We start from the raw sequence: 24163 nt of genomic DNA, 5'->3' as shown, positions 1-24163 counted from the left end.
AACAATACTTTTCACACTATCTGCTCCTTCAAATTTTTTAGTCATTTTAGCTATTCTACATTATAGAAAAAAATATTTATTATAGAAAACATAGAAGAAAATAAGCTTATACTACCAATCAAATTTTTGCAATAGTAAAATATAAAATACATTTCCTATTTCTTTGCAAAACTTCGTGCTTATATAAAATTATATTTTTTTATAGCCTTGGTAGCAAAACGAAATATGGATGAAAGATATTTCTATGGATATAAGATATTTTCAAGAAAATAAAATTTCAAGGTTTTACTTCAGGAATGTTTCTTCTAGATTTGCGATTTATTTGTGTAATAAGTCGTAGTAATTAATATTGCACATTACTTGCCACGTTGTAATCTATAAAAATTTCGATAATCTGTCAATAAATATAAATTTCTTGTAGCTGCGTGATATATGATGACTTGAATATATGAATTTTTTTTACGTTTACATACATTTAAATTAATTAAAATAAAAAACAATTTGAATATCTAATATAATTATAAGATTTATTAGAAATCCAGAAAAATGTAAATATATGTGTTGTTGACTATTATCACATTGATAATTGTGCAACATATATATATAGTTTTTAAATCATAAGTAATATACACCGTATGTGTGTATGTGATAAAACTTTTTCATGCATGTGCTTCCGAACGAATGATTGTGAAGATAAAAAGTGTATATAGGTTACACATTTTAAAAACAGCAATAGAAAATGAACTTTTAAGAAACTAAACATATTAAAATTTTCGAAAACTCCCAAATACGTGTTTATAGATGTGTATATAAAAAGGCCATGTAATATAACACAGAAATAATATATATAATAAAAAGTTAACAGTAATACTTGAATACTTTATACACTAACAATTCTTTCGTCGGATTAAACCTGTGAAAACTTATCGATGGTATCAATGTTATGAATCATTTAGTATAATTTGTAGACATATTGATATGTGAGAGATTGTACACACACACACACACACGCATTTTTCTTGTACAGATTAGAGAACATTGTGAATAATATTAGTCAATTTAAAACTTTAAAAGATTAATGTCATATCATTACTGATATGCTATTATCAGTATTATATTCAGCGTTTTACGATGATTAATTGTATGTTTAGGATACGCTTATAATAATTTACTGTTTCACTCCAATTACCTCTTATCCCTACTTTACCAAAGACAAATTATAAAAAAATGTTCAAGAAAATGACGCTGGTTTTTCACATAACGTAAAAAAATTTTGGAATTTTATTGAAAAAATTCTTCGCTCAGATTTTCTTCAATTTTGCAACGACGAAAGTTGTACAGCAAAGCAACATCGTGAAATCCGGTTTACAGATAAAAAAAATTGGTGACTGGTTCTACAAGTTAAATGGTATTCATATTTTTAATTATATAATTCTATCGTTTTGGAGCAATAAATGCATCTTCGCGCGCGAGATTCAGATAAATATATACAGTAATAGAATTCACACAGTTGACGAGAGCAGAGCATGGCGTAGCGTGTACATGTTTATACACATACACATGCGCAAAGTGTGTTGATATGTGTAGTGGTATCAATCAGTATCCGGCCTTTGCCAGTGTGCGCTGACGTGCGTACAAAAACTACGGAAGGAATGACTGTCAAACATGATGTACCGAAATTGTTCAAGCTGAAACAGCTAAGAAAAGTCAAAGTATGGGAGGAATAAACTGGAGTGAATTATTTCCAGGAAGGTGGAGTCCTGTCATTTTCATCTCCTACATAGCTCTCTTTATAAATCAAGGTACGTTGATCACATGTTCTGTAAACAATTTTCATCCTTCTTATTATAAGCAACAAAATACATAAATTTGATTAATTAAATGTAAGTCGTCATGAAAATATGATATCGAAATGCAACAATCTACTGCAGGTATTCTTGTAACATGGTCTCAAAGAAGCGGTCGCTACGAATATAATATTGTGGCAGTTGTGTTGATGACAGAAGTTCTAAAATTGGTCATATCTACAACACTTTACTGCAAAGAGTAAGTAAAACAATTTATAATTCTTATACAGCTGGCCAATGTGGGTCAATTTTCCTGCTATCAGCATTAATTCATCTTAATTTTCAGCAATAGCATCCTAACGCTTCTCCAGGAGACAAAGAAAAACAAAAAGGGTGAGATTAAAAACAGAGATAAAGAAACTTACAAATATCAGGTGTGCTCAAGATTCAGGGTACTAAAGAAAACTTCTGCCTGTTTTCAGTGCTTCTACTATATATGATACCTGCGCTTTTGTACTGCCTGTACAACAATCTAGCATTTGTCAATTTGGCTAGGTTCGACCCCACGACTTATTACATTCTGTTGCAACTCCGCGTTGTACTTACGGGAATCATTTTCCAGGTATATCAATGACATTGGTATTCATAGTCGATTCTTGTATTTAAGCTGTCGTAAAATGATAGATCAGTATCTTGAGGCATTATTCAAGACTGTCTTAAAATAAGGACATAAATATTTTGACCATTTTTTCTACATACATAGAGGGACGATGTTGAACGGATGACGTAATAATTCTGATTTTTTCCAGGTCATTTTTAACAAAAAGTTATCCGCAACGCAATGGTTTTCCCTAATGATCTTGACAGTTGGCTGTATGGTAAAGCATTTTGATGCCCACGTTCTTGGCACAGAATTCCATGTAGATATTTTTCTACTTCTAATTCTTGTACAAGTGAGTCATTCATTATACCTGTATATAAGTGGAGACACAATTAAGTTTTCTGAAAAACAAAACTTATCTTACAGACGACATGCTCCTGCTTGGCTGGTGTATATAACGAGTATTTACTGAAACGGCAGGGCGCGGACATTGACATTTTTATACAGAACGTATTTATGTATATCGACAGTATTTTTTGCAACATTGTAGTAATTGTCCTGTTAAGTGTATTCACGAACGACGTCAGCGAAACATTGAGTAACGTTGAGATCGGTACGTTTCTGCAACCGAAAGTAATTTTAATTATGTTGAACAATTCTCTTGTCGGGATAATAACGAGCTTCTTTCTAAAGACCTTAAATTCTATACTGAAGACCTTTGCCAGCGCGGTGGAATTAATTTTTACTGCGATGCTTTGTTGGATTTTGTTTAGCATACCTGTTAGCACGAATACCATTGTTTCTATAGCTATGGTGAGTGTCGCTGTAATTCTATATTCGAGAAATCCTGTACAGAACGCTCAACCTAAAGAGGTAGCGGAAAGTGGGAAGCTTTTAGTGTAAACGACAGTATTAAATTTTATTTTCTAAATGACAAATAGTCGCAACTAAATTGTAAAACAAAGCGTATCAAGCTGTTGCAAATATTTTATAGTTCGACGATAAGATTATGTGATAATAATAAGGTTGTTAATTTAAGATATTGACTGAACGCTTGTGAATAAAAGTATCAGTTTCTTTTAACAGATATCAATAGAAAATTAAGCAAATGATTTAACGAGCAATAATAATTTTTGTTATCTATAATAACAAATCGTAAAAATCTTTATATTATAAATTATATTATTCTTTATATTATATATTTTCTTCAAAATATTCGATCGTTTCTTTTTAAACACACAGAAACCGAGTTAAGGCCTGATTGACAATATATTTTGAGATACCGTATCAATTTCTAGAATTTCTAGATATTCTACGTTTGTGTATCTAATCTTTTCTGTTTAAAAAAAGGCGAACTTCGCAGAAATGTGCGAAACGTCGATCACGTATTCGATATTATACTTGTTAATTCTGATTTCTACAATGAATATCTTTTATAAAAACTTCGATATCTGAATAAAAAAAAAAGAGAAGATCATTTTTTTAAATTTCAATTCCAAATCCATTCGCCTGTGAAAATCAGCCCTAACAATCTCGCAAAACGATTCATATCGAGATCATTGTGGATGAATGCAGACGTGTTCGTTCATTGGTCACTTAGCTCTGTTACCTCGCATATATCGCTACTTCAAATTTAAAGTTTATTAATTATAATTGGACCTCTCTCTGTGCCATCCTTCGTATTATACGTCCCTATCCTTCTTCCTCCAAATGCATTTGTTTTTATCGTCCCTTTTCTGCAGCGTATCGTAATGCGACGCAACTTCTGTCGCATCACATTCTATTATCTATTCTTGGAAGCCAAGCAAACTACACTAAAAATTCTTGGAAAAAATTCCTTATTTAAGAAGAAGAAAGAAACGCTCGGTCACAGGTCACGGTTGTCTCTCTTTGTCCGTCCCTCGTGCATTCGGTGCATTCGTCGCGCACGTGTGCGTGCATTTTAGCGTGTATGCGTGCGCGCGCGTTGGCATCTGTCCTGAGATTCCGTAATGACGTCGTGGGCGTGTGTGTGATGTGAGTGATGTGACACATGTGCGATAGTGCGCGATGCCTAGGGGTGCCGCGGCGGCGTTCTACGTTCTCCCGAGGATCCCGGTTGGTCCCGACGATCTTCCCCTTGGAATCTCCTCCTCTTGGCAGCGCCGTCTCACGTCTGCCGGTTTCCTCTATCTCCTCTTTTTTTTTCTTTTCCTCTCTCACCAGGTGATTCGACGCGCGGTGCTAAGGGTTTAAATGAACGTGCGTTAATGCGCGGCGGGCCCGCGCCACGAGCGATAACGTCGTGTCGGATTACACAGAGTCTGAAACGCCGGACGTGACGGTTTCTCACTCCTTTTCCTCTTTCAAGCATGGGTAAGTTATTCAGTATTTTCGCGAAGTTTACGCATCCTCGCACGACTGCTGATCATTTCAGAGGACCCCACGGAGGCGCAGAAGTGGCAACAACATCTGACCCTGCTGCGAGAGCAGTATGTCAATTTGTACAACGCGAATGCTGAACTGCAACGGGAGTATGCCGTCGCCACGGCTGAGAAGCAGGAGGATGGATTCGTCGCCAGGCTTCTGGCGACGGTCGCATCCTTGTACTGTCAACATCGTTACAGGTATTCTTACGCGTATAACCTGAAATTTCAAGTGTCTTGCAACAATAATAATATAAGATATTAATAAGTCTATTTCTAAAACTGTTCGTTTTCAGTGATATAAGTATAAAACTGATCGACCAAGAGATACCGGCGCATAAATTCGTGTTGTCTGCCAGGTCTGATTTCTTCAGCGACGCAGCCCTTGTGGAAAAGACTGTTTTAGGTTAGATAAACTTGCAATTCATTTGTTTATATCTTATTTTTACTTTGATACTTTAATTTATGTTTTATTTTTACTTAATACATTAGATTGGTTCTTAATCTTACTTTAATATAATATTGTTATGTTCATATTACAAATGTTTCCAGATTGGAGCAGTTTAAATAGTGCCGTTGCATTAGTGCTGCTGAAATGGATTTATACAGGCAAAGTATCCCAGGAACACCTAACGTTAGATCTGATGAAAGCAGCAGCGGGTTTCCAATTGTCCGATCTAGTAGATCAATGCGAAAGATATCTGATTGGGACAGTAGGATTGAAGAATTGCGTGGGATTGTATTCAGCTGCCGAGGAACTGGGTACCCTAAAATTGAAGGAGCATTGCAGCTCCTTAATTTCAGCGCATTGGGTAAGATTGACATTACTAGAGTAACAATATTAATTTTATACTTAAAATGCCTTTATATATTACAGGAAGATTTGACCGGCGAGGATTTCAAGGAAATGCCTGGTTCTTTACTGTACAAATTACTGCAAACAAAGAGCAAATATCCCTTGCACGCAGCGGTACGTTTGATGCGTGAAGATGTCGTGTTTCTGTACTTGGTGGAACATAACGCCGAGGTAAGTTTTTTCTCCCTTTTGTGATTGTTGAAAAACCAAACGTGACATATTTATTGAAGTAAATTTTATTGAAGTAATTTAAATTAGTCATTGCAATACATAATTATTTGCATAATTCATAAAAAAATATATATGAAACGTAATATGAAAATATTGTACCTTTAAAATATACAAGGATTTAACATTATAATTTGTTTATCATTGAATATCATAAATGTTGTATTATTACAATTTACTTACATTTTCACAGCTCGAGTTTGAATGTTAATTAAGTACTTATACGTGTACAAAATACGCTTTGTTCACGTACATTTGAGATAAATGATAATTTTGGCTTAATATTTTTTGGCAGTAATTATATATGTTAAAATTATTAGATCACTCCAAAGAATCTTTGTTAATTTTTTATATTCTCTCATATTTGTTAAAAACTATGATCAACTTTTTTGATCATTTCAGACATCGAATTTACACAAATATTAGCAATGAATAGATTTTTTATACTTTAATGTGTATTTGTAATACTTTTTATAAATATACTTTAATGTGTATTTGTAATACTTTTTATAAATATATTATAGAAAATATTTCAATTATTATCTTCAACAAGATAATTTAAGATAGGAAAGATTTTTTCTTTTCATTCAATCTTTCTTTTCATATATTATTCCAAAATTATAAATATAGAAATAGAAATTTACAAATTACAAAATTGAAAATAAACTATTTAATGTAATAATTTTAATAACAAATAAGTTAGCTATTTGTGGTCATTCGTATTGGATAGGCCTCAATATTTTTGTATTTATGATATGACATTTGCAATTTGTCATGATCTCTGCACTTCCGTACTTAACAGGAGAGACTGATACTTACCATGTGCACGAAACTCGTGCAACTGCACTTTCTTTTAAGTAACATGTTATGTGCTATAAACAATTTTATAACAATCTCATAATTAACATCGCTAATATTGCCCCATATACTTTGTTAAACATTCCAATTTGCGAAGGAGATGAATTGCACAGATGAAAACTACAAAAGCAGTATTCAGGTGGGCCAGTAGGCGCGCCTCTGTGTTCTCCAATAAAGCAACCCTCGTCGTAAGCAGATGTTATGACCTCTTCCTTTTTATACCACTGCTTATCGGCATCATTGTAAGTGTGAGAAGTATATTTCTGTGGCGCGCAATCTCGTTGAACAGTGGTCACTACAGATGCTGAAAGAAGAAATTCGTAAATAAATAAACGCCTACGCTGTCACTTAGATAACAACACTTGCGAGACTCGGCTACCTACTTTTAGACTTATACTGAACGGTTCTCTTCATACAAAGCGTCGAGGTTGGACAGAACACTTGGAATTTGGCACTCCCGTCGAAATGAGAACAAAGCAGATCTGTGTCATCCGGATTTGTTAATGTCATGAGACACTTGAAACATGAAATACCTTCTGCCTCTACTTGTGAAACGTCTATAAATTTCAAGAAAAATTAATTTCATGTTCTCATTTGCAATACAATATCGGCAATACAAAAAGAAACATACGCGATATATAGAAAATACTGATATATAATATCATAATCTGTAGACTTGGCTTTAAGTTATACATTTTATTAGCGATATCATTCGTATCTTGTCAAGGAGTAATTATTACTTAAATCAGTAAAGAAGTATTTTACTTGATCATTTTATTTCAGTAATAATGATGAATCTGAAATAATATTTATATTAACGTTTAGCTTGAAATTTTTATATTCTTTTCTCTTCAAGATTACCAACCATATTAAAATAAAGAATCTCATCCATATGTTTCGCCTAAATAACCTTGTTATGCGTGGAATTATAAAAGCCTTGCACGATTGCAAATAATCGCTTTTTTTAATTGTTGACGAATCTCTCGTTTGAGATTCGTTGGAAAGCGCTAGATTTCACCGTTGGGTGGTCCTTCGTATTCGCGTAAATTTTCCAAATCGAAACTTTCCGATCTCATTATCCTCTTAATTAACGCGCACTAATCGACATTCACCGTCAAATAGAGCGGTGAACAAGCGGCGCCCATCTATCACAGAGTTTCGTTGTTTGCATAACGCATCATAATGTCTTATTTCGCGACACACACCACGGTATCGTGGACCAGCCTCGTGCGAAAATGCATCAGAAACGCATGGAATGACGACTGGTCGACGGCCGATTGCGGTCGGTTGGACGTACCGCGATTCGTGAAGACCACGTCATCCGCCTTGGCGGTGGCTTTAATACTCCCTCGGTCTTCCATGTATATCAGAAAATAATCTCCATACTTCCTCCACTTTTTCGCGCTGACCCGATACTGTACGTACCATTCCAACGCGTGAACACACATACGCGTGCACGCGCTGATAGCAGTGGCTCTCAAACCTCTCCTTCTTCTGCAACTGTTGTCATTATGGCTTAACATTTATTTCAAAACTAAAATGTTAATTTGAAATGGTACTTTAAACGTACGTTCATTCGAAATTTTAATGTTTAATTATTATATTGTTTTTAATAATTTTTATTACTGTTGTAGTAAGATGTTTTATTACGATGTATAATAAGATTAATAATATAAAGCTCTTTGCAAGTTTTAAAATTATACGTCTTGATACGTAGAGTAATTTTTAAATCAGTTTGAAACAAAATAAAGGTGATGAATTTTTTGATATCTTTTGCCTTTTGACGCTAATGTTACGATTATTTATGTCAGCTTCCGAAGGCTGTCAATGTTGTGGATCACAAAGGAGAAATGGCTCTAGAAGTTGCCTTGAAAACTCGCCAGCCATCTCTGGCACGCACCCTGGTCGAGCATGGAGCGGATTTAAATGCGAAAGACGTGAGAGGTCTTTCTCTCCTTCATTCAGCTATCTTGAAAGGAGACTCCTACTCGTCCGAGTTCATAATCGAGCAGCTGGAGAACAATGGCAGCGTATCAAAGTTATGTGAGGCTGTGAAAATTAACGAGAGTGCGAAGAATGCGGCCGATCTTAAGCAACTGGAAGGCTGCACTGCCTTGCATCTAGTAGCAAAGCACAATACGGAAAACATGTTGGCGGTTGGAATGAGATTACTCCAAGCGGGAATTGATCCAAACTTACAAGACCTCAGAGGATGGTAAATTTGTATTCTCTATCAGCTTTCTGCTTTAAAATTTTTAATTCTTAGAATTCAGACACAACGAAAATTAATTATTAAATAAGGAACAAGGAATAACAGATTTCAATTGCACAGCTTTTGATAGATTGAAATTTTATTCCTTGTTTCTTATTCCTTTTATTGTGTCTTATTTTATTGAGCCCTTACATTATATTCCAAATAATGTAGAAACTAAATGATTGTCTGATAAAATTTGAAATAGAGAATTTATAATACATTTTAAAATACATCAGGTTAAGATTATTAGCATTTTTTATCTCCTGCATTTTTACAGGACTCCGCTTCATAGCTGTATCTCGGAGAAAAACGAGATGCTGTTCGATCTGTTACTCGAGGCGAAGAATATAGATGTAGATCAAATCACAAACGAAGATGATACGCCGTTGTGTTTTGCAATGAAGATGGAACCCTTCAACGAATACTTTGCGTCGAAATTGCTTGCTAAAGGCGCTATACCGAATCCAACATATGATGTCACCGGAAACACATTGCTTCATATTTTGACGCAAGAACGCAAAGAAGAGGCAGCGTTATTCTTAGTAGAATATTGTAATAATAATTTAACGAAAACTAACAACGAAGGTTTCACAATACTACACGAAGCGTGCAGAGTGGGTTTAAAGGATCTGACTCATGCTCTGTTAAAAAACGGGCTGCCGACCGATGTCGTTACTCTTTCCACTGGCGACGCGCCAATTCATTTCGCTATTTCGAATCTGTACACTGATATAGTCATCGAGTTATTAGACGCTACTAGTTTGGATTCACAGTTGACTATTAAGAATAACGCGAACGAGACACCTCTGAGTTTGGCTATAAAGACACCATTCAAGAAAGGCAAAGATATCGTGCTGGCTCTGATAAAAGCTGGGGCTGACGTGAACGAGCGCAACGACGAAGGCCTGACGTTATTGCATCAAGCAATACTGAAAGAGGATTCGGCTACAGCGATATTTTTGTTAGAAAATGGTGCTGACATGAACGCAAAGTGAGTTTGACAATACGTTAAAACACTTAGAAAAATCTATTTGCGATCACAGTTTCAATTTTATTAACAATTGTATTTTGGTATGTGCAGAACAGCCAATGGAGAGACACCGTTACAACTGTGCGTACATTGTAGACTGGGCGAAGTGGTAGAGGCTCTTTGCAGGCGAGGCGTAGACACTTCAATAGGATGTCCGTTATGGGATGCTTTAGATTCGGATCAAGAAGACACTGCATCAATTTTGGTTAAACACGGAGCGGATACAGATTGTTGGGGTCCAGGCCCCGATGGCTGTCAACAAACGTTGTTACACAGAGCAATCGACGATAACAAAGAGGATATTGCACAGTTCTTGATTAGAAGGTGCGAAATTTTTTTTAATTGAGAAGAATCGATAACAAGCAGAGATTTATTTTAAAAAATTATTAAATTATATATATTAGAGATACTATCTTATATTTTGTAATTTGTCATGATATGTAGATATAATTCGATTTACTATAAAAAGAAGTTATTTAAGTAATTTAAAACATTGTATTTTACCTTTTTTTTAAATAATGATTTATTATTTTGCAGTGGATGCGACTTGAATGCTCCAAGACGACCTGGCCCAGACGGTGCTGGTGGAGACGAGGCAAGAGACGAGTGCACGCCATTACATTTATGTTGTCAATGGGGACTGGAGCAAGTCGTTCAAACGCTCATCGAGCACGGAGCTGATGTGAATGCCCGCGACGCGGAGGGAAAAACACCTGTGCACGTGGCGATACAGAATCAGCATTCGCAGATTATTTCTCTTCTGCTGTGCCACCCAAATATAGATCTGAATAAAAGAGATAAGAAAGGATTGTCGCCTTTCGCGACCGCCCTGACAGTTCGCAATAACAAAGCCGCACAAGCAATATTAGAGAGATTACCTAAAGCCGCTGAACAATACGACAATAAAGGCAGAAACTTCTTGCATACTGCTATACAGAAGGGTGACATGGAGAGCATTCTATTTTTATTGTCAATACAAGTATTGCATTTAATTTAAGTGTAATAAATTAATTATGTATGAAGCCAGTATCTGCAGCCAATCGTTACTTTTCAGGTAGACGTAAATTCGAGAATACACGACGTTACACAAACGCCACCCCTACATCTTGCCGCCGTGTCAGGGAATGAGATGTTAGTGCGAAGTTTGATTCTGGCGGGTGCTCGTGTCAACGATACAGATGCAAATAGGAATACCGCGCTGCACGTGGCGGCCAAAGCGGGACATGCCGCTGTTGTCTCTGCGTTATTGCAAGTAAGAAACTATCTAATATGCTATGTATCGAAACTAACAATCTTAATCTTGATATAACCACGATATTTCACGACAAAAAATTCTCGTTTGCGTAGAACAATATTAATTTTGACGCGGTAAACGCGGATGGCGACAACGCGTTGCACGTAGCTGTAAGAGAAGGTCATGTATCAGTGGTGCGGACATTATTGACTGAATGTACGCTAGATGCGGAAGCAATGAATCTCAAGGGTCGTAATCCTCTACACGAACTGGCCAGATGCGCGAGGGACAATGCTGCGACGATATGCGATCTATTCTTAGAATGCATGTCGCAATATCCAGTTAATAACGCAGGTTACACAAAAAAGACAACGATAAAATTATTTGAAAGATTAAAATTATTCTGAAAGACAATGCAATCTCTCTTAGCTAAACTGTATATTATGAATGTTTTCCAGTAAGAGACACAAATGACAAATAATTACATTCTTGTTATTTGTCAATGTTAAACAAAGATGAAGTGATTATGTTACGGTGATTGTGTTACACCATGTTTCTTGCTGAAAAGCACCATATATGTGTCTTATTGAGTTTGTATATTTCAGACTTGGATGGAAATACTCCGTTGTTGATCGCATACATGAAGGGCAATGGCAATCTTTGTAGAACGCTAGTGAAAGCCGGGGCATGCCTAGGTTCGATGAATAAAGATGGAATTACGATCTTCAATTATCAAGTAGCGACAAAACAGTTGTTGTATAGACTGTTAGATTCTTTAACACAAGAAGCACCGTGGTCCGACAAGGATTGCTGCTTAGAGTGCGGAACAAAATTCTCTCTTACAATGCGCAAGCATCATTGGTATTGTTGAATTGTTTTAAGGACAAAAATTGACCGTATTAATCTTTTAAACATATATTTAATATTCTCTTTTTTTTTTAGCCGGCATTGTGGACGAATTTTGTGCAGCAAGTGCTCAGGTCAAGATGTACCAATTTTGAAATTTGGCTTGAACAAACCAGTACGTGTGTGCAATGTATGCTTTGATGTATTACTGGGTACTGGTTCTCTTCAACCATCATAGTTAAAATAAGAATTTATATATACATATATGACAAAACAAATGGAGAAAAAGATCATTCCAACATTTTTTTATATGACAAAAAACAGAACGAACTGAACTGAAAGTCTGTGTATAATTATGTCATTCATATTTTATGTATTCTATTGTATACACATTGTTCAAATTTGTTAAAAACTATCTTGTAGAGTTGAAATACAGATGAAGAAGAGACCACGAAGAGATATTTCTATCTGTAATAATTTAATCTTTTATTGCTAGTATTTGATTATATATGTACATGTTTAAGAGAAACTTTTTAGCTTTAACATTGCAGACAATAGTTTAGCTCTTTATGGGAATATTGTACAATTATTTCAGTTTACTGAACAGGGTTTTCGCGACGCAATGATCTACGCATTGGACATAATCCAAAACCTCCTCTACACACGTTTCCTCTGTGTGAGATCTTGAATTAACACGATTGTTGCACGTGTCTAACTTCTCTTTGAAACCGACGCATTTCGATAGTTGACTGCATTCCTCCTGCACAAGGAAAAATCAGACATAAATTAAAATAGTACAAGATAATGTTAGATCGTGATAGAATTTTATCATAAACATGCTTTTAATGTTAATTTTTTTATTAATAATTGATATAAGTAACCGTATAAACAATTTGAATTTAAACCGAATTACAAGTCAATTCAATTGTTTTACTTCATTAAAAAAGTTATATTCGTGTAAAAGAAATTTTATTAAAGCTCGCATTCTATTCCAGCTTTATTAAACTGCTATTTTGATGTTAAAGAGCAGCAAACAGAATATCAACATTTGAGAACCTTTTTCTACCAGTTAAAAATTTCTTCAAACCGTGAAACCACAAAACACAACAAGAGTCATATTCGTGGCTTAAACTTAATAAAGAGTGCGATCGTATTTCGAAAAATCGTGAGGTATTTGCACGCGTTCGAAAGACAAAACATTATGTAACTATTGTCACTTACCCGAAGGACTGTTTGTGGATCCACTAATTCCTCTTCCTCTCCCTCGTCGGCCTTAACTACTGGCAGATAACGCTTGAAGAAATTCTGTATCGACATTTCTTTTATTTATCAGGATACTCTGATATCGTGGAAGTTGACACCCCAAGTTTCTGAGGGAATCAAGGAACTCGTGGAAATGAATGAAGATAACCACAGCTCAGAACGTTCGGGAAGAATTATCACGATTCATCGATTAATCGAAATTTAAAGTTGCATCGAAGAATTCGCACAGGTAGCCAATCAGCTGCTACAGATAATGGATAGACTGAAAAGTGATTGGCTACGATTTTAAGGGCATATATTCAGACAAACTTGCAATCCGTATAAACAGATGCATAAAAAAATTATCTAATCGCATTTCTATTATAAAGATACATGTCAAACACGATTGCATAATTTTCTTTAAGCATACGTTTATGCGGCTGTGCAACTCTAATTGCATGTGAAACCCGTATGTTGCAACGTTCACACCGGTTCGTTTTAGGTGTGTTCAAAAATAAGACCGAAAATCTATTGCAAGAAATTCATTCCATGCAATTTATATAGGTCTGTTCGCGTTGCTTGAAATCTTCAAAAATTTTTGCACTTAAAATGAGATAAATATATATATTTGAGCGTCGAAGAGAAAGAAAACGAAGATGTTTAGTGCAAAAAGTGCAAGCAACGCGAATAGATTTATAATTCGCAAGAATTCGAGATGATTCGAGACAAAATTTATTTTATATGCTGTGTATAATATGAAATATTTAAAGAATAATAAAAATTACATGCATAAAAAGTGTATGTTAAAATATATCACAAATCGAAATACAGGACAAGTGAGAAATAATTCACGTAGGAATCTAGCTGCAATTTCATCGGGGCTGAATTGATCAATTAAATTAAATGGAGTTTGATCGAAGTCGTCCTAGGGCCCGCGAGTTATAACTTTCGCGGGATGCAGAGGGAGGGTGCAAACGAGTTGGGGGCGTCCAATATTAGTAATTAACCCACAATTTGAGAGAGAGAGAGAGAGAGAGAGAGAGAGCGCGTTTGGAAAAAAAAAGAATATGATACTACCAGCAATTTAATCGCAAAGAAGGACGCGTGTTTGCTCGTCGACGACGTCGGCCCGGTTTGCGCGAGCGTGTTTACGAGCACGGGGATGCGCAAAGTGCGTCTCGTCACTCGTATGCGCAAGCGAAGTAGTGTAGAGTAGACACGATCAGCCAAACACGCTCCAGGTGCGTCAACTAAAGAAAGAGAGAGAAGGACAGAGAATCGCGTGTGTCGCGACGGGTCAGCTAGCGAACGAGAGAAACAGAGAGAGAGAAAAAGGTAAAAAAACTCGATCCGTAGTACGTTTCATCACATTTCTCCGCCGAAGTGCGGAATCGCCGAAGATCGCGAATTCGTCAGCGGTGAACGGAAACAACAGCGGAATAGTCGAAAGGACGATCGGTTCGATAGCTCGATAGGGAATAGGCTCGGGACACTCGCGCCGTTACGCATCGTCCCTGGACGTTTTACAAAAGTTACGCGATTTCTGGCAAAGGAAGAAACCGCAACTTGATTGAATAAGGATCTAAAGGTTCTGGTCGAAGTGATAGATCGAGCGAGGGAGGCAAAGAGAGAAGAAGAGGTATAGACTGAAAAAGTGAGGCGAGGAGAGTGGGAGATAGGCAGAGAAGCAAAGGCGAGAGAGCGAGATTCTCGGAACGTTCGACGTATGCGACCGAGGAATCGTCGACGGCGTTCTACCTGGAGGATCCCTTGACAAGGAAATACCTTCGATGGCTCACCGTCGCGCGGGCAACCCAACCTAAAAGGAGCGCTGAGAAGCGCTTTCGAGGTTATGTGTCGTTGAGGAGAACCGCATAACGATCTCGTGCGAGACCGAACAGCCAAAACTGGTGCGAGAGAGAGAGAGGGACCACGTTGTAAGTCTGTGAACAGGACGCGACGGCTTTTGGGTTTCATCTGAGGATGCCATATCGATAATTTCGCACCAGGGATCGTATCGATCCAGCGACGAGTGTGTTGCGTTCACGTTATGATAGGATGCGTCCTCGTATGAAGATCCACAGCAGAGTGACAAAGGTTTCGCGCGATCATTACCTCTAACCTGGTTGCACACGTATGATGCACAAGAGAAAGGAACTGCTAATGCTTGTAACAAACTATAAGACTAGTCTGTACACGTAAGCGCGTGATTTCTTTGCAATTTTATTATTAATGAACGATCTCGATCATGTAATTACACCGCATATCACTGTAAAAGAGACATACTTGTTTCAACAACGAATTCGCTATTTTTTTTAGATAATCGTAATTGATTATTTTTAAGTGATGAACAGAGTGATGTATGGAAATTGTGTCCTACTGGTTTGCAATTCAATTTGTGTGAACGCTTACAATTTATTTTGTACATTTGATAGACGTGCTTTTCTGGAAAGATGCAAATAAACTATAAGCTGTACAAGTTGATTTGCATTCAGCATAATAGAGATATTATCTAAAGTTTGGATAAATGTTTACGACAGAAGTTCATGTGAATGGATGATGCTCGGAGGCAATGAACGGCATGGAGAGACATGGTCATGGACATGGACATTCACATGCGCATTCGCATCGTCATCGCCATTCCCATGGCAGTTCTCAGAGCTCGTCGCAGAACTCGAGTCAGCCATCTTCAAAACATAGAGACAGCCACGTGACACATTCACAGAAGGATACGGCTGTGCCACCAGTGACCCAGAAGACTCAGAGAAATTTCAAGCTACTGGTCGATCCATTTTTAGTTAAAGGAGCTACAAGACTATGTAGGTACGATGGGACCGTCCCTGGTGATCCAACGTATCCACAGGTTCAACCTCGAGATCCCAGATCGCAATTAACTAGAATCTGGACTCGATTGGAACAGCTTGATCTACCTGTACCTAGATTTAAAATTGATTCCAATTACTGTGGAGAACCTCCTCCACTAGAGGTAACGTTTTGCCATTTAAACGACAATATTGATAAGACATTTTTAACAAACATGGTTCAGAAGTTTGGATCTATAGAAGAGCTTACTATTTATTACCATCCGTTAAACAACAAACATCTTGGCATAGCAAGAGTGGTGTTTGAATCGACCAAGGCTTCTAAAGCATGTGTAGAAAAGTTGAATAATACATCTGTGATGGGGAAAGTATTAAGGGTTTTTCTGGATCCCTTTGGGGAAGAGTGTAAGAAGATGTTCGAGGAGTTAACCATGGAGAAAAAACCACCTGAAAAGAAGGTGGAAAAAGAGCCACCGAAGCCAGAGCCAGAGCCAGAAAAACATCAGACACCAGTGGAAAAGGCTTTGCCCGAGGAGAGGGATGACTTTAGAAATAGTAAAAAACCTATTCTAAATATAGAAAAGAGCAGAGAGCCATATGTAGAAAATTCAAGATATAACAAGTACAGAGACTATCCTACGCCGAGTGGCAGTACAGGTAGTGATTTGGGTTATGGAACAGCGCCCAGTGAATTGAATTATTCTAGTAATTATTCTCAAAATTCTACTCCAGCAACAAATTATGACTTTTACTACAGCAATTATCATCATCAACCTCCGAGTAGCTATTTAACTAATATCCCGCAAAATGTGTCGCAGAATATACCAATTCAACAGAACTCGAATGTATGGTGGGGTAATAATTCTGGATCAGCAGCATATTCAAGCTCAACTTCCGTCTGGCCAATTCAACCACATGCGACAAATTTGGACAATGCTGGTTCTAATGTCACACCGATTAATAATAAAACTACCAGTGCAAAAGCGCATACCACTCCTAAAAAGGAAAAGGAGAATCAGACTACAGCAAAGAGTACACCTCGTGATTCTCCTGATGAAACTCGCAAGACATTAGATTTAGATACAAGAATTGCTATGTTACTAAAGGATAAAGCGGGTGGAATGGCACCTCCTTTCTTACAGTTTGGCAGTGACTCAGAAGATGACAAAAAATCTCAATTTGGTGACAATGAGATGTTGTCAGACCCACCCAGTCCTTTCCTCTCACGTGAGATATACAAACAGTGTTTTGATAAAATAGTAGAGAGAAACAAAGAACGGAGAAAAGCTCATGAAAATAGCATTAGTCAGTTTTCCGTGGATGAGGATTTAGGTAGTGTCATAAGTTCCAGTGAAGACGAAGCGTTGTTAGGAAGTTATAGCCCAGCACCTGATGACAATGAACCAGAGCCACCTAAGGAACCACCTCCACCTCCACCGCCTGATGATGACAGAATGTCTCTGAGTCCTTTAAGTTCGGGAGATGAAAAAATTGAGGAAGTGAGAACATTTATACATATGAAATGTAGTATTCATCGCATACATATGTCTATTTTATATTCATAAATATCTTTTTGATAGGTAATAGCACAGACTGAACCTTCGAATCAACTATATCCGGCAGCTGGTTATCCAGGACATTTGACTCACTATCCTTCTAACGATGTTTATAATTGGCCGCGACCGACGCAATATCCTTATCCTTATGGAACAACTTACTTACAAAGCCATTATCAACCTAATACAGCGTCTTTTTCGGCAACAATGGGAAATCATCAAGGAGCAAATTATTATTCCTCTTTTCAATCTCGGTTACATGCTATGGCAAATTACAATATCACAAAAGATCCACAGGTAAGATTAATTGTCACACAAATGTATAAATCTAAACTTTGCATTTAGAACTTTTTTAAAACTAACTTTTAAAAATATTTCTATTTATAGGGACCTACTATCAATGGAGTATTAAGCAGAGTTGTAAATGAACTAAAACAAATTCTAAAGAAAGATTTTAATAAGAAGATGATAGAGAACACGGCATTCAAGTTATTTGAAGTTTGGTGGGACGAAAAGAAATCAGAAAAAAATCAAATTCAGGGTAGCAGTGATAATATTATTGTCAATAATACAACAAAAGAAGACGTAAAATCGCAGGGATTGTCATCATTATTGGAGCAAGCAACACCACTGGGGCTCAATTACGATGGTTTTGGTTTGGGTATTAGAGCTAGTATGCCAAAGATGCCTTCATTTAGGGTAAGATAATGTTATGTAAAATGACAAAAACAAAAATAATCTAGGCTACTGAGAATCAGCGCGAAAGCAGATGTGCAAAAATTTGTTTACAAGTAAAATTGTTACTCCATTTGAAGTACAGATGTCTTCTTTATTTAAAGTCTAGAGAACTCATTGAATGTTTCGACTCTCTTTGGAGTCTTCAGCAATATTCATATTCTATATTAGATTTCTCGAACGGACAAGACAGAATCACTCACAGGTTGTCAAAACTGTAGTGAAATCTATGTCAAATTCAAATACTTATGAAAAACTTAAATTTAACCAAAGAGCGGCAAGCAACTCACCTCCACGGTTGCTAAATCTTATCATAAAGCTTTGGATGCTGTTATTCATAAATTAGTACTTTTTAATATATTTTATGTGGAACTGATTGAACTCTGGCTTAAGCAATTTGGTGTGTTGAATAGGTCTAACGAGCGTTTAAATTGTCAAAGATTAGATCAAGTAAAAACAATAATTATAGTAAATATGAGATCAAAGCAGTATACGCGGAATATAAGTTACTGATTTTAACATATTTAATATGTATAAAATGTCAAGTCTCAGATATAATGTATATAAGAACGGAAAATTATTGTAAGAGTTACAAATTTAATTTAATAAAAGAAATTGAAGAGTTAAGAGAAAAAGAAATATAAGATAAGGAGTCAAAAGTTATTTGAACAGCAGTAACATTATGCGTAATTCATTATGTGGTGGAATTATCACTCAACATTAAATTATATAATTAAAAGAAATTAAAATAAGAAGAGCTACGAGCCAAACAAACAAATTTTAATATATATGTGATACAGTTGACATTAAACATAAAAGTAAAAACAAGATAAAAATATGTCCACATAAAACTAACGTTTCACCTTCAGGTCATTTTCAAAATTCTAAATTAATATGTATATAAATATTATAAATTATATAATGTTATATCTTATACTTTTCTTTGCTAAACATTGGTTGTTATATTTTAGTTTTGTTTTTATATATGTAGCGCAAGATCAAAGCTCCAAGCCCATTACCGCAGGATGAGGATAGTCGACAATCGGGTCATGCTGATATAGAAACAATTGAAAGTGATAGTGATCTAGATGTACCGCCTGTACAAAAAACGAAGAAACCATTGACTTCTCTCCCGACCATTTCTTCCTCGTCTACTACGTCTTCGTCAATCGAAAGTAGTAGCGAGGAGATTAGCTCCAGTGAATCTTCCGATAGTTCAAATGAAAGTTCGGATGAAGAAGCTTGCTTTGAGGATGAGGTGTGTATAAAGTGCAAGTAAGCGCGATGATTAAAAAAAAACAGATTTAAGGAGATATGCTAATTAAAATTAATTTATTTTTAGCAAGATACAGATAGCCGAATGTCCGACAATAGGCCTTTGGCTTGTAATAGCGAAGATCCTGACATTTTGATGGAACTTGCGATCCAAAGGTCTCTAGATTGTCCTACACCAACTGGCAGAGAAACGCCGGTACCAGATATCAAAATTAAAGATCAAAATTCCAACGAATTCCCGCAGATTGATGATGACAATCTGAATAGTTCATTATCTTCTTCCATAAGATATGAAAGCATAAAAGAAGAGGAAAGAATTTCTGAGAAGTTACCTGTAGTGGAAGAAAAACCATTTGATGTGTGTAAAACCTTAGACAAGGAAGTGAAAGATATATCGAAAATTACCGAAGATAAGGGAACGCAGAGCGACATGAAACCGGTGATAATAACACCAGCAATAAAGGAGGAAGTGTTACCAGATATACAAAAAATGGAAAATTCGGCTGCGGAAGCTCTGATGACTCTAGCTGGACATGATAATATTATACGGCACAAGAGTCCAGGTCCTATACAACCTAATATTATTAGAGCGCTACAGACAATGTCAGCAAAATACATCAATGACGAACCCATTTTGAAGGATAATGAAAAGATTGAAATGTTTAGTGAGATTCCTACAACTGACTCAGAGGAAGAAAGCTTAGAAATCAGAAGACTAAGGTTAGTTAAATAAGTTTTTTTAAGTAATTAATCCCGTAGTACAGTGCATATATACTGTAGGATTAATTGCAATAATCAATGGACACATTCAAAATGGATGAATTTTAGTTAACCTGCTTGCCGAACGATTGAATATGATTAATTTTTACTGGTGAATCCAACCATGTTCAATCGTTAGGTAAGCAGGCTAGTTGCTTCATTTGGTCTGAACGTGTTTATTGATTTGTGTGTAATAACAATCTAAATTTTCGATTATAGTGGGTTTGATCATTCCGAGAATGAGTAACGAAAGTTCGACCCAAAAGTATCATAATTTCATCAGAAACCAAAGATAGAACTTGTGATGTCATTAATCACTCTCGGAGTGATTAAACTCGCTATGGTTAAATATTTTCAAATTATAACATTAAAATATTATCTATATAGGTATCAAGCGGAGACAGAACTTCGATTGAATGGACAGCGGACACCAAGTTCACCTGGTTCTCAGGCTTCGCAGGTGTATATGGAACATTCGTATTCGTTGCCACCTGCACAACCCGAGCCGGTGGAACCGGTGATACGAGTACCACCAGCCTCGATGAAAGTAAAACATCCAAAGATTGTTAAATTGGCAAAATCGAAAGATAATACTCATAAAACCGAGAAACAGAAATCCAAGAAATATACAAAAATACACAGCAATCAGAATCATGTGGGAGAGAAGGAAAATATCCGAAATGATTATATATACGATAAGCTTCCTAAACAGATTCCAGAACCGACTGTCACGTACAAAGAACGAGATCTTATGTCAGAAATGGCTATTTTGTACGAGTTTTTAACTAGGGGAATAGACTCGGAGGATGTAGAATATTTGAGAAGAAGTTACGAGGCTTTATTAGCGGATGACACTCAAGGTTACTGGTTGAACGATACGCACTGGGTTGATCATTCGCCGACGGATGTACCGAGCCCCGCGAAAAAGAGGAAAAGAGACGAACTCCGATTGCATGCGAGTGGAAGCGCTAGAACGGAAGGATATTACAAAGTTGACATCAGAGAGAAGGCTAAACATAAAGTAAAAAATTATATATCTGATATGTGTTTGTAAAAGTACATTTTTCTAAAGAAAATTTAAAGTTCAGACATGCTTATATTATAATGTTATTTTATTATCAAAGAAAGTCTATAGAAAAGCGGCGAATCATTCTTTTTATTTTTGCAGCATCATTATGCTCAAAGTATACAGCGCAGCAATGACGTAGAGGACAGCGGCGGCTCTTACATTGGAGGTGATGGTGTAATGAATGGTCCAAAAAATAATTCTAAAGCGTTAACCGGCAAAATGCAAGCATTGTCACGCGAGGCACGAAGCAATCAACGCCGGCTGTTAACAGCTTTTGGAATTGATACGGACAGTGATCTCCTTAAGTTTAATCAATTAAAGGTAGGATATATAATTCAAAATATCTATTAATATAGGCAGTGATATATATAATTGAATATATCTATTAATATCGTTATATATAATATTCTAATGAAATTCATAATATATATTTTGTGTTTTAGTTCCGTAAAAAGCAATTGAAGTTTGCTAAATCTGGTATTCACGATTGGGGCTTGTTCGCCATGGAACCAATCGCGGCCGATGAAATGGTTATCGAGTATGTTGGACAAATGGTTAGACCGGTTGTAGCCGATCTACGAGAAGCTCAATACGAGGCCACTGGAATTGGAAGTTCTTACCTCTTCCGCATCGATTTAGATACAATTATCGATGCGACGAAATGCGGCAATTTGGCGAGGTTTATAAATCACAGTTGTAATGTAAGTCACTCTATTTCTTTAATCTTGACTGGCTATGCAATGATAAATATATTTTGTATATTTGTGCGTGTATATGTGTGAAAAACAGAGAAATTTGAACATTAAAATAAAAAATTGAAAATTAAAATCTGAATTAAAATTTAACTTGATGAATTGATAAAAATATTGATTTTAGTTTTCTATCTTCTGATTTGTTACATTCCAATCTTAATCTCTAGTTACTAATACGGTCATAACAAGACTCAATATTAAGTAATCTTGAAGTGAGAAAAGCATAGCAATATATTTACAATATTATTACATAATATGTAATATATATTTTATATTATGGTTATCAAATCTTTATTTCTTTTAGCCGAATTGTTACGCAAAAGTAATCACGATCGAAAGCCAAAAGAAGATCGTAATCTATAGTAAACAACCGATAGGAGTTAATGAAGAAATTACTTATGATTATAAATTCCCATTGGAGGATGACAAAATCCCTTGCCTTTGCGGAGCTCCTCAATGCCGTGGTACCCTCAACTGAATTGTTCATTCTTTTTCCCGTCTTCTATACTTCATCATACCCTACTCATATTTTTGTAAATAATTCCCCATGTAAACATTTTATAAAAATGCAATGGAAAATGCTAAATTATGTTAAGTTGCGTTCTTCCTATTTTATTATGAGACCCTTCTGATCCAGTATATGACTTCGATATTTGGAAAAGTGAGATATATCTGAATCATTATTACACCTAGTGGTAGAATTACATTACAGCGTTTTATTTTATATTTATTGTCGACTGCTAAACGTGTTAATTGATAAATAACTTTAACAGAAATACAATTAAAATTGTATTTAGTGCAATTATGTCTACAATTATAAACAATGTAAATATTCTCAATGTATTATAAACAGAGTGATTTTTAATTGTATGTCAATAATTTAGAGAGTGAATTTGAGATATAAAATGAGAAAAGAATATATTATATGAACATAGGTCTAAGTTTTATTTTCCAAGTTATAATAAAAGTTAAAGAAATTTAAGTCATATTATTTCATCTAGAGTAACACAAAATCTTATTGTGCCTTGTGCATTACGCTAGAATGATGCAAAAATTTGTGTTCCTATCTTTACGTTTTTCTATTGTATTTCTAGCTTTAGATAGGTGGCCTGCTCTTTTTACAGGGAGTCAACTTAAATCTAAACATTTTTTTTAATTCCCTAGGAATTATGGAAAAGAGTAGGAAACCTAAACATGTGTTGTTTGGCTAGCATCTAGGTGGCGCTGAAAGCATGGAAGTGTGGAGGTTAGATTATGGTTTTTTTTACCGTTTTCTGAGATTGTTGTTTTAGAACGTCTTTTTCGATAAATAGGTATAAACAAAATTTCAAGTGCGTTATAATAACGTGGTTGCATAGAAAATTAAGTGATATTTTAATCGATTATATTGTTTTTCTTTAAGAAGCGTTGAGATTTTTAGGGCGTTTTGACAGGTGGTAAACTCTTGCACTCTTACCTTTATTGATTGTTATGAGTGTTACAAGAGGCTGTCTAAATTGATTACAAGTGATTCATATTAATTCGATATTATGGCAGATCGCCTAACACAGTTGCAAGATACTATAAATCAGGTAATAAAATATTTCTATTTTATTGTCTCATACGTTTATCATCTTGGTATCTTAATGATCTTAATTGTTGATTTTGTGTTAGCAAGCAGAACACTTTTGCAACAGCGTTGGTATTCTACAACAGTATTCTACGCCCAGTAAATTTCCTGGTTTTGATCGCATTGGTACCCCACAGCCACATCAATCTCAAGAAGGTTTTTACATGTTTCGATACACATTGATAATATAATCCTACCCTTTAATATATACAACAATTTTACAATCCTTTATATATATATATATA

General features: G+C 35.7%; 6 protein-coding genes across 11 annotated transcripts in view; 4 read left to right on the top strand and 2 right to left on the bottom strand.

Annotated features, from left to right (window-relative positions):
- Positions 1-1407: 1407 nt before the first annotated feature.
- Positions 1408-3505, top strand: senju (UDP-galactose transporter senju). Its single transcript, XM_018513474.1, has 6 exons — positions 1408-1802; positions 1932-2046; positions 2134-2180; positions 2270-2409; positions 2597-2740; positions 2815-3505. Exons 1-6 carry the CDS (start codon positions 1715-1717, stop codon positions 3289-3291), a joined length of 1011 nt encoding a protein of 336 aa, XP_018368976.1. The 5' UTR covers positions 1408-1714; the 3' UTR covers positions 3292-3505.
- Positions 3506-3969: 464 nt separating this feature from the next.
- On the top strand, positions 3970-12522 carry LOC108765096 (rabankyrin-5). 3 transcript variants are annotated; one of them, XM_018513638.1, is made up of 13 exons: positions 3970-4743; positions 4805-4994; positions 5090-5199; positions 5346-5605; positions 5671-5820; positions 8547-8950; positions 9267-9980; positions 10071-10343; positions 10557-10998; positions 11074-11271; positions 11367-11607; positions 11859-12114; positions 12196-12522. In XM_018513638.1, the coding sequence occupies exons 1-13, from the start codon at positions 4740-4742 to the stop codon at positions 12335-12337; spliced, it is 3384 nt and encodes a 1127-aa protein (XP_018369140.1). In that variant the 5' UTR covers positions 3970-4739; the 3' UTR covers positions 12338-12522. The 3 variants fall into 3 exon arrangements, with proteins under 3 accessions (XP_018369140.1, XP_018369141.1, XP_018369142.1); XM_018513639.1 differs by lacking the exons at positions 3970-4743; positions 4805-4994 and having other exon boundaries at positions 5124-5199; positions 5675-5820; XM_018513640.1 differs by lacking the exons at positions 3970-4743; positions 4805-4994; positions 5090-5199 and having other exon boundaries at positions 5328-5605; positions 5675-5820.
- Positions 6592-7615, bottom strand: LOC108765097 (uncharacterized). Its single transcript, XM_018513641.1, has 4 exons — positions 7601-7615; positions 7367-7532; positions 7119-7292; positions 6592-7039 (listed from the first exon to the last, which is right to left on the bottom strand). Exons 2-4 carry the CDS (start codon positions 7428-7430, stop codon positions 6762-6764), a joined length of 516 nt encoding a protein of 171 aa, XP_018369143.1. The 5' UTR covers positions 7431-7532; positions 7601-7615; the 3' UTR covers positions 6592-6761.
- Positions 12523-12570: 48 nt separating the features above from the next.
- UQCR-11 (Ubiquinol-cytochrome c reductase 11 kDa subunit) lies at positions 12571-13548 on the bottom strand. Its single transcript, XM_018513642.1, has 2 exons — positions 13321-13548; positions 12571-12859 (listed from the first exon to the last, which is right to left on the bottom strand). The coding sequence occupies exons 1-2, from the start codon at positions 13414-13416 to the stop codon at positions 12686-12688; spliced, it is 270 nt and encodes an 89-aa protein (XP_018369144.1). The 5' UTR covers positions 13417-13548; the 3' UTR covers positions 12571-12685.
- An 879-nt stretch (positions 13549-14427) lies between these two features.
- On the top strand, positions 14428-23016 carry Set1 (SET domain containing 1). The gene is made up of 9 exons (XM_018513690.1): positions 14428-17662; positions 17744-18016; positions 18107-18418; positions 19446-19712; positions 19797-20449; positions 20876-21509; positions 21657-21878; positions 22001-22258; positions 22614-23016. The coding sequence occupies exons 1-9, from the start codon at positions 15914-15916 to the stop codon at positions 22785-22787; spliced, it is 4542 nt and encodes a 1513-aa protein (XP_018369192.1). The 5' UTR covers positions 14428-15913; the 3' UTR covers positions 22788-23016.
- A 530-nt stretch (positions 23017-23546) lies between these two features.
- Positions 23547-24163, top strand: part of MED21 (mediator complex subunit 21) — a 1378-nt gene continuing 761 nt past the window's right edge. Inside the window, exons 1-3 of one of the 4 annotated variants that reach the window (XM_018513499.1) lie at positions 23547-23622; positions 23743-23880; positions 23963-24074. In XM_018513499.1, the coding sequence (XP_018369001.1) occupies positions 23839-23880; positions 23963-24074 (154 nt within the window). In that variant the 5' untranslated portion in view covers positions 23547-23622; positions 23743-23838. The other 3 variants (XM_018513500.1, XM_018513501.1, XM_018513502.1) reach the window with 3 other exon arrangements.

The sequence above is a fragment of the Trachymyrmex cornetzi genome, unplaced genomic scaffold (genome assembly GCF_001594075.2).
Source record: "Trachymyrmex cornetzi isolate Tcor2-1 unplaced genomic scaffold, Tcor1.1 scaffold47, whole genome shotgun sequence".
Lineage (NCBI taxonomy): Eukaryota > Metazoa > Arthropoda > Insecta > Hymenoptera > Formicidae > Trachymyrmex > Trachymyrmex cornetzi.
The sequence above is the reverse complement of the archived record's forward strand: the minus strand, read 5'-3'. Positions and strand labels throughout refer to the sequence as shown.

Excerpts from the sequence above, each read along its gene's own strand:
- senju (XM_018513474.1), top strand. The coding sequence starts at position 1,715 with ATGGGAGGAATAAACTGGAGTGAATTATTTCCAGGAAGGTGGAGTCCT. Across the intron at positions 1,803-1,931 it reads AGCTCTCTTTATAAATCAAG|GTATTCTTGTAACATGGTCT; the intron begins GTACGTTGATCA and ends AATCTACTGCAG. Across the intron at positions 2,047-2,133 it reads ACAACACTTTACTGCAAAGA|CAATAGCATCCTAACGCTTC; the intron begins GTAAGTAAAACA and ends CTTAATTTTCAG.
- Set1 (XM_018513690.1), top strand. The coding sequence starts at position 15,914 with ATGAACGGCATGGAGAGACATGGTCATGGACATGGACATTCACATGCG. Across the intron at positions 17,663-17,743 it reads GAGATGAAAAAATTGAGGAA|GTAATAGCACAGACTGAACC; the intron begins GTGAGAACATTT and ends TCTTTTTGATAG. Across the intron at positions 20,450-20,875 it reads TTAGAAATCAGAAGACTAAG|GTATCAAGCGGAGACAGAAC; the intron begins GTTAGTTAAATA and ends TTATCTATATAG.
- LOC108765097 (XM_018513641.1), bottom strand. The coding sequence starts at position 7,430 with ATGTATAACTTAAAGCCAAGTCTACAGATTATGATATTATATATCAGT. Across the intron at positions 7,293-7,366 it reads CAGTATTTTCTATATATCGC|ACGTTTCACAAGTAGAGGCA; the intron begins GTATGTTTCTTT and ends TGAAATTTATAG. Across the intron at positions 7,040-7,118 it reads CGTTCAGTATAAGTCTAAAA|CATCTGTAGTGACCACTGTT; the intron begins GTAGGTAGCCGA and ends TTCTTCTTTCAG.
- UQCR-11 (XM_018513642.1), bottom strand. The coding sequence starts at position 13,416 with ATGTCGATACAGAATTTCTTCAAGCGTTATCTGCCAGTAGTTAAGGCC. Across the intron at positions 12,860-13,320 it reads ATCCACAAACAGTCCTTCGG|GAGGAATGCAGTCAACTATC; the intron begins GTAAGTGACAAT and ends TTCCTTGTGCAG.
- LOC108765096 (XM_018513638.1), top strand. Across the intron at positions 10,999-11,073 it reads TATTTTTATTGTCAATACAA|GTAGACGTAAATTCGAGAAT; the intron begins GTATTGCATTTA and ends GTTACTTTTCAG. Across the intron at positions 11,608-11,858 it reads ATATCCAGTTAATAACGCAG|ACTTGGATGGAAATACTCCG; the intron begins GTTACACAAAAA and ends TGTATATTTCAG.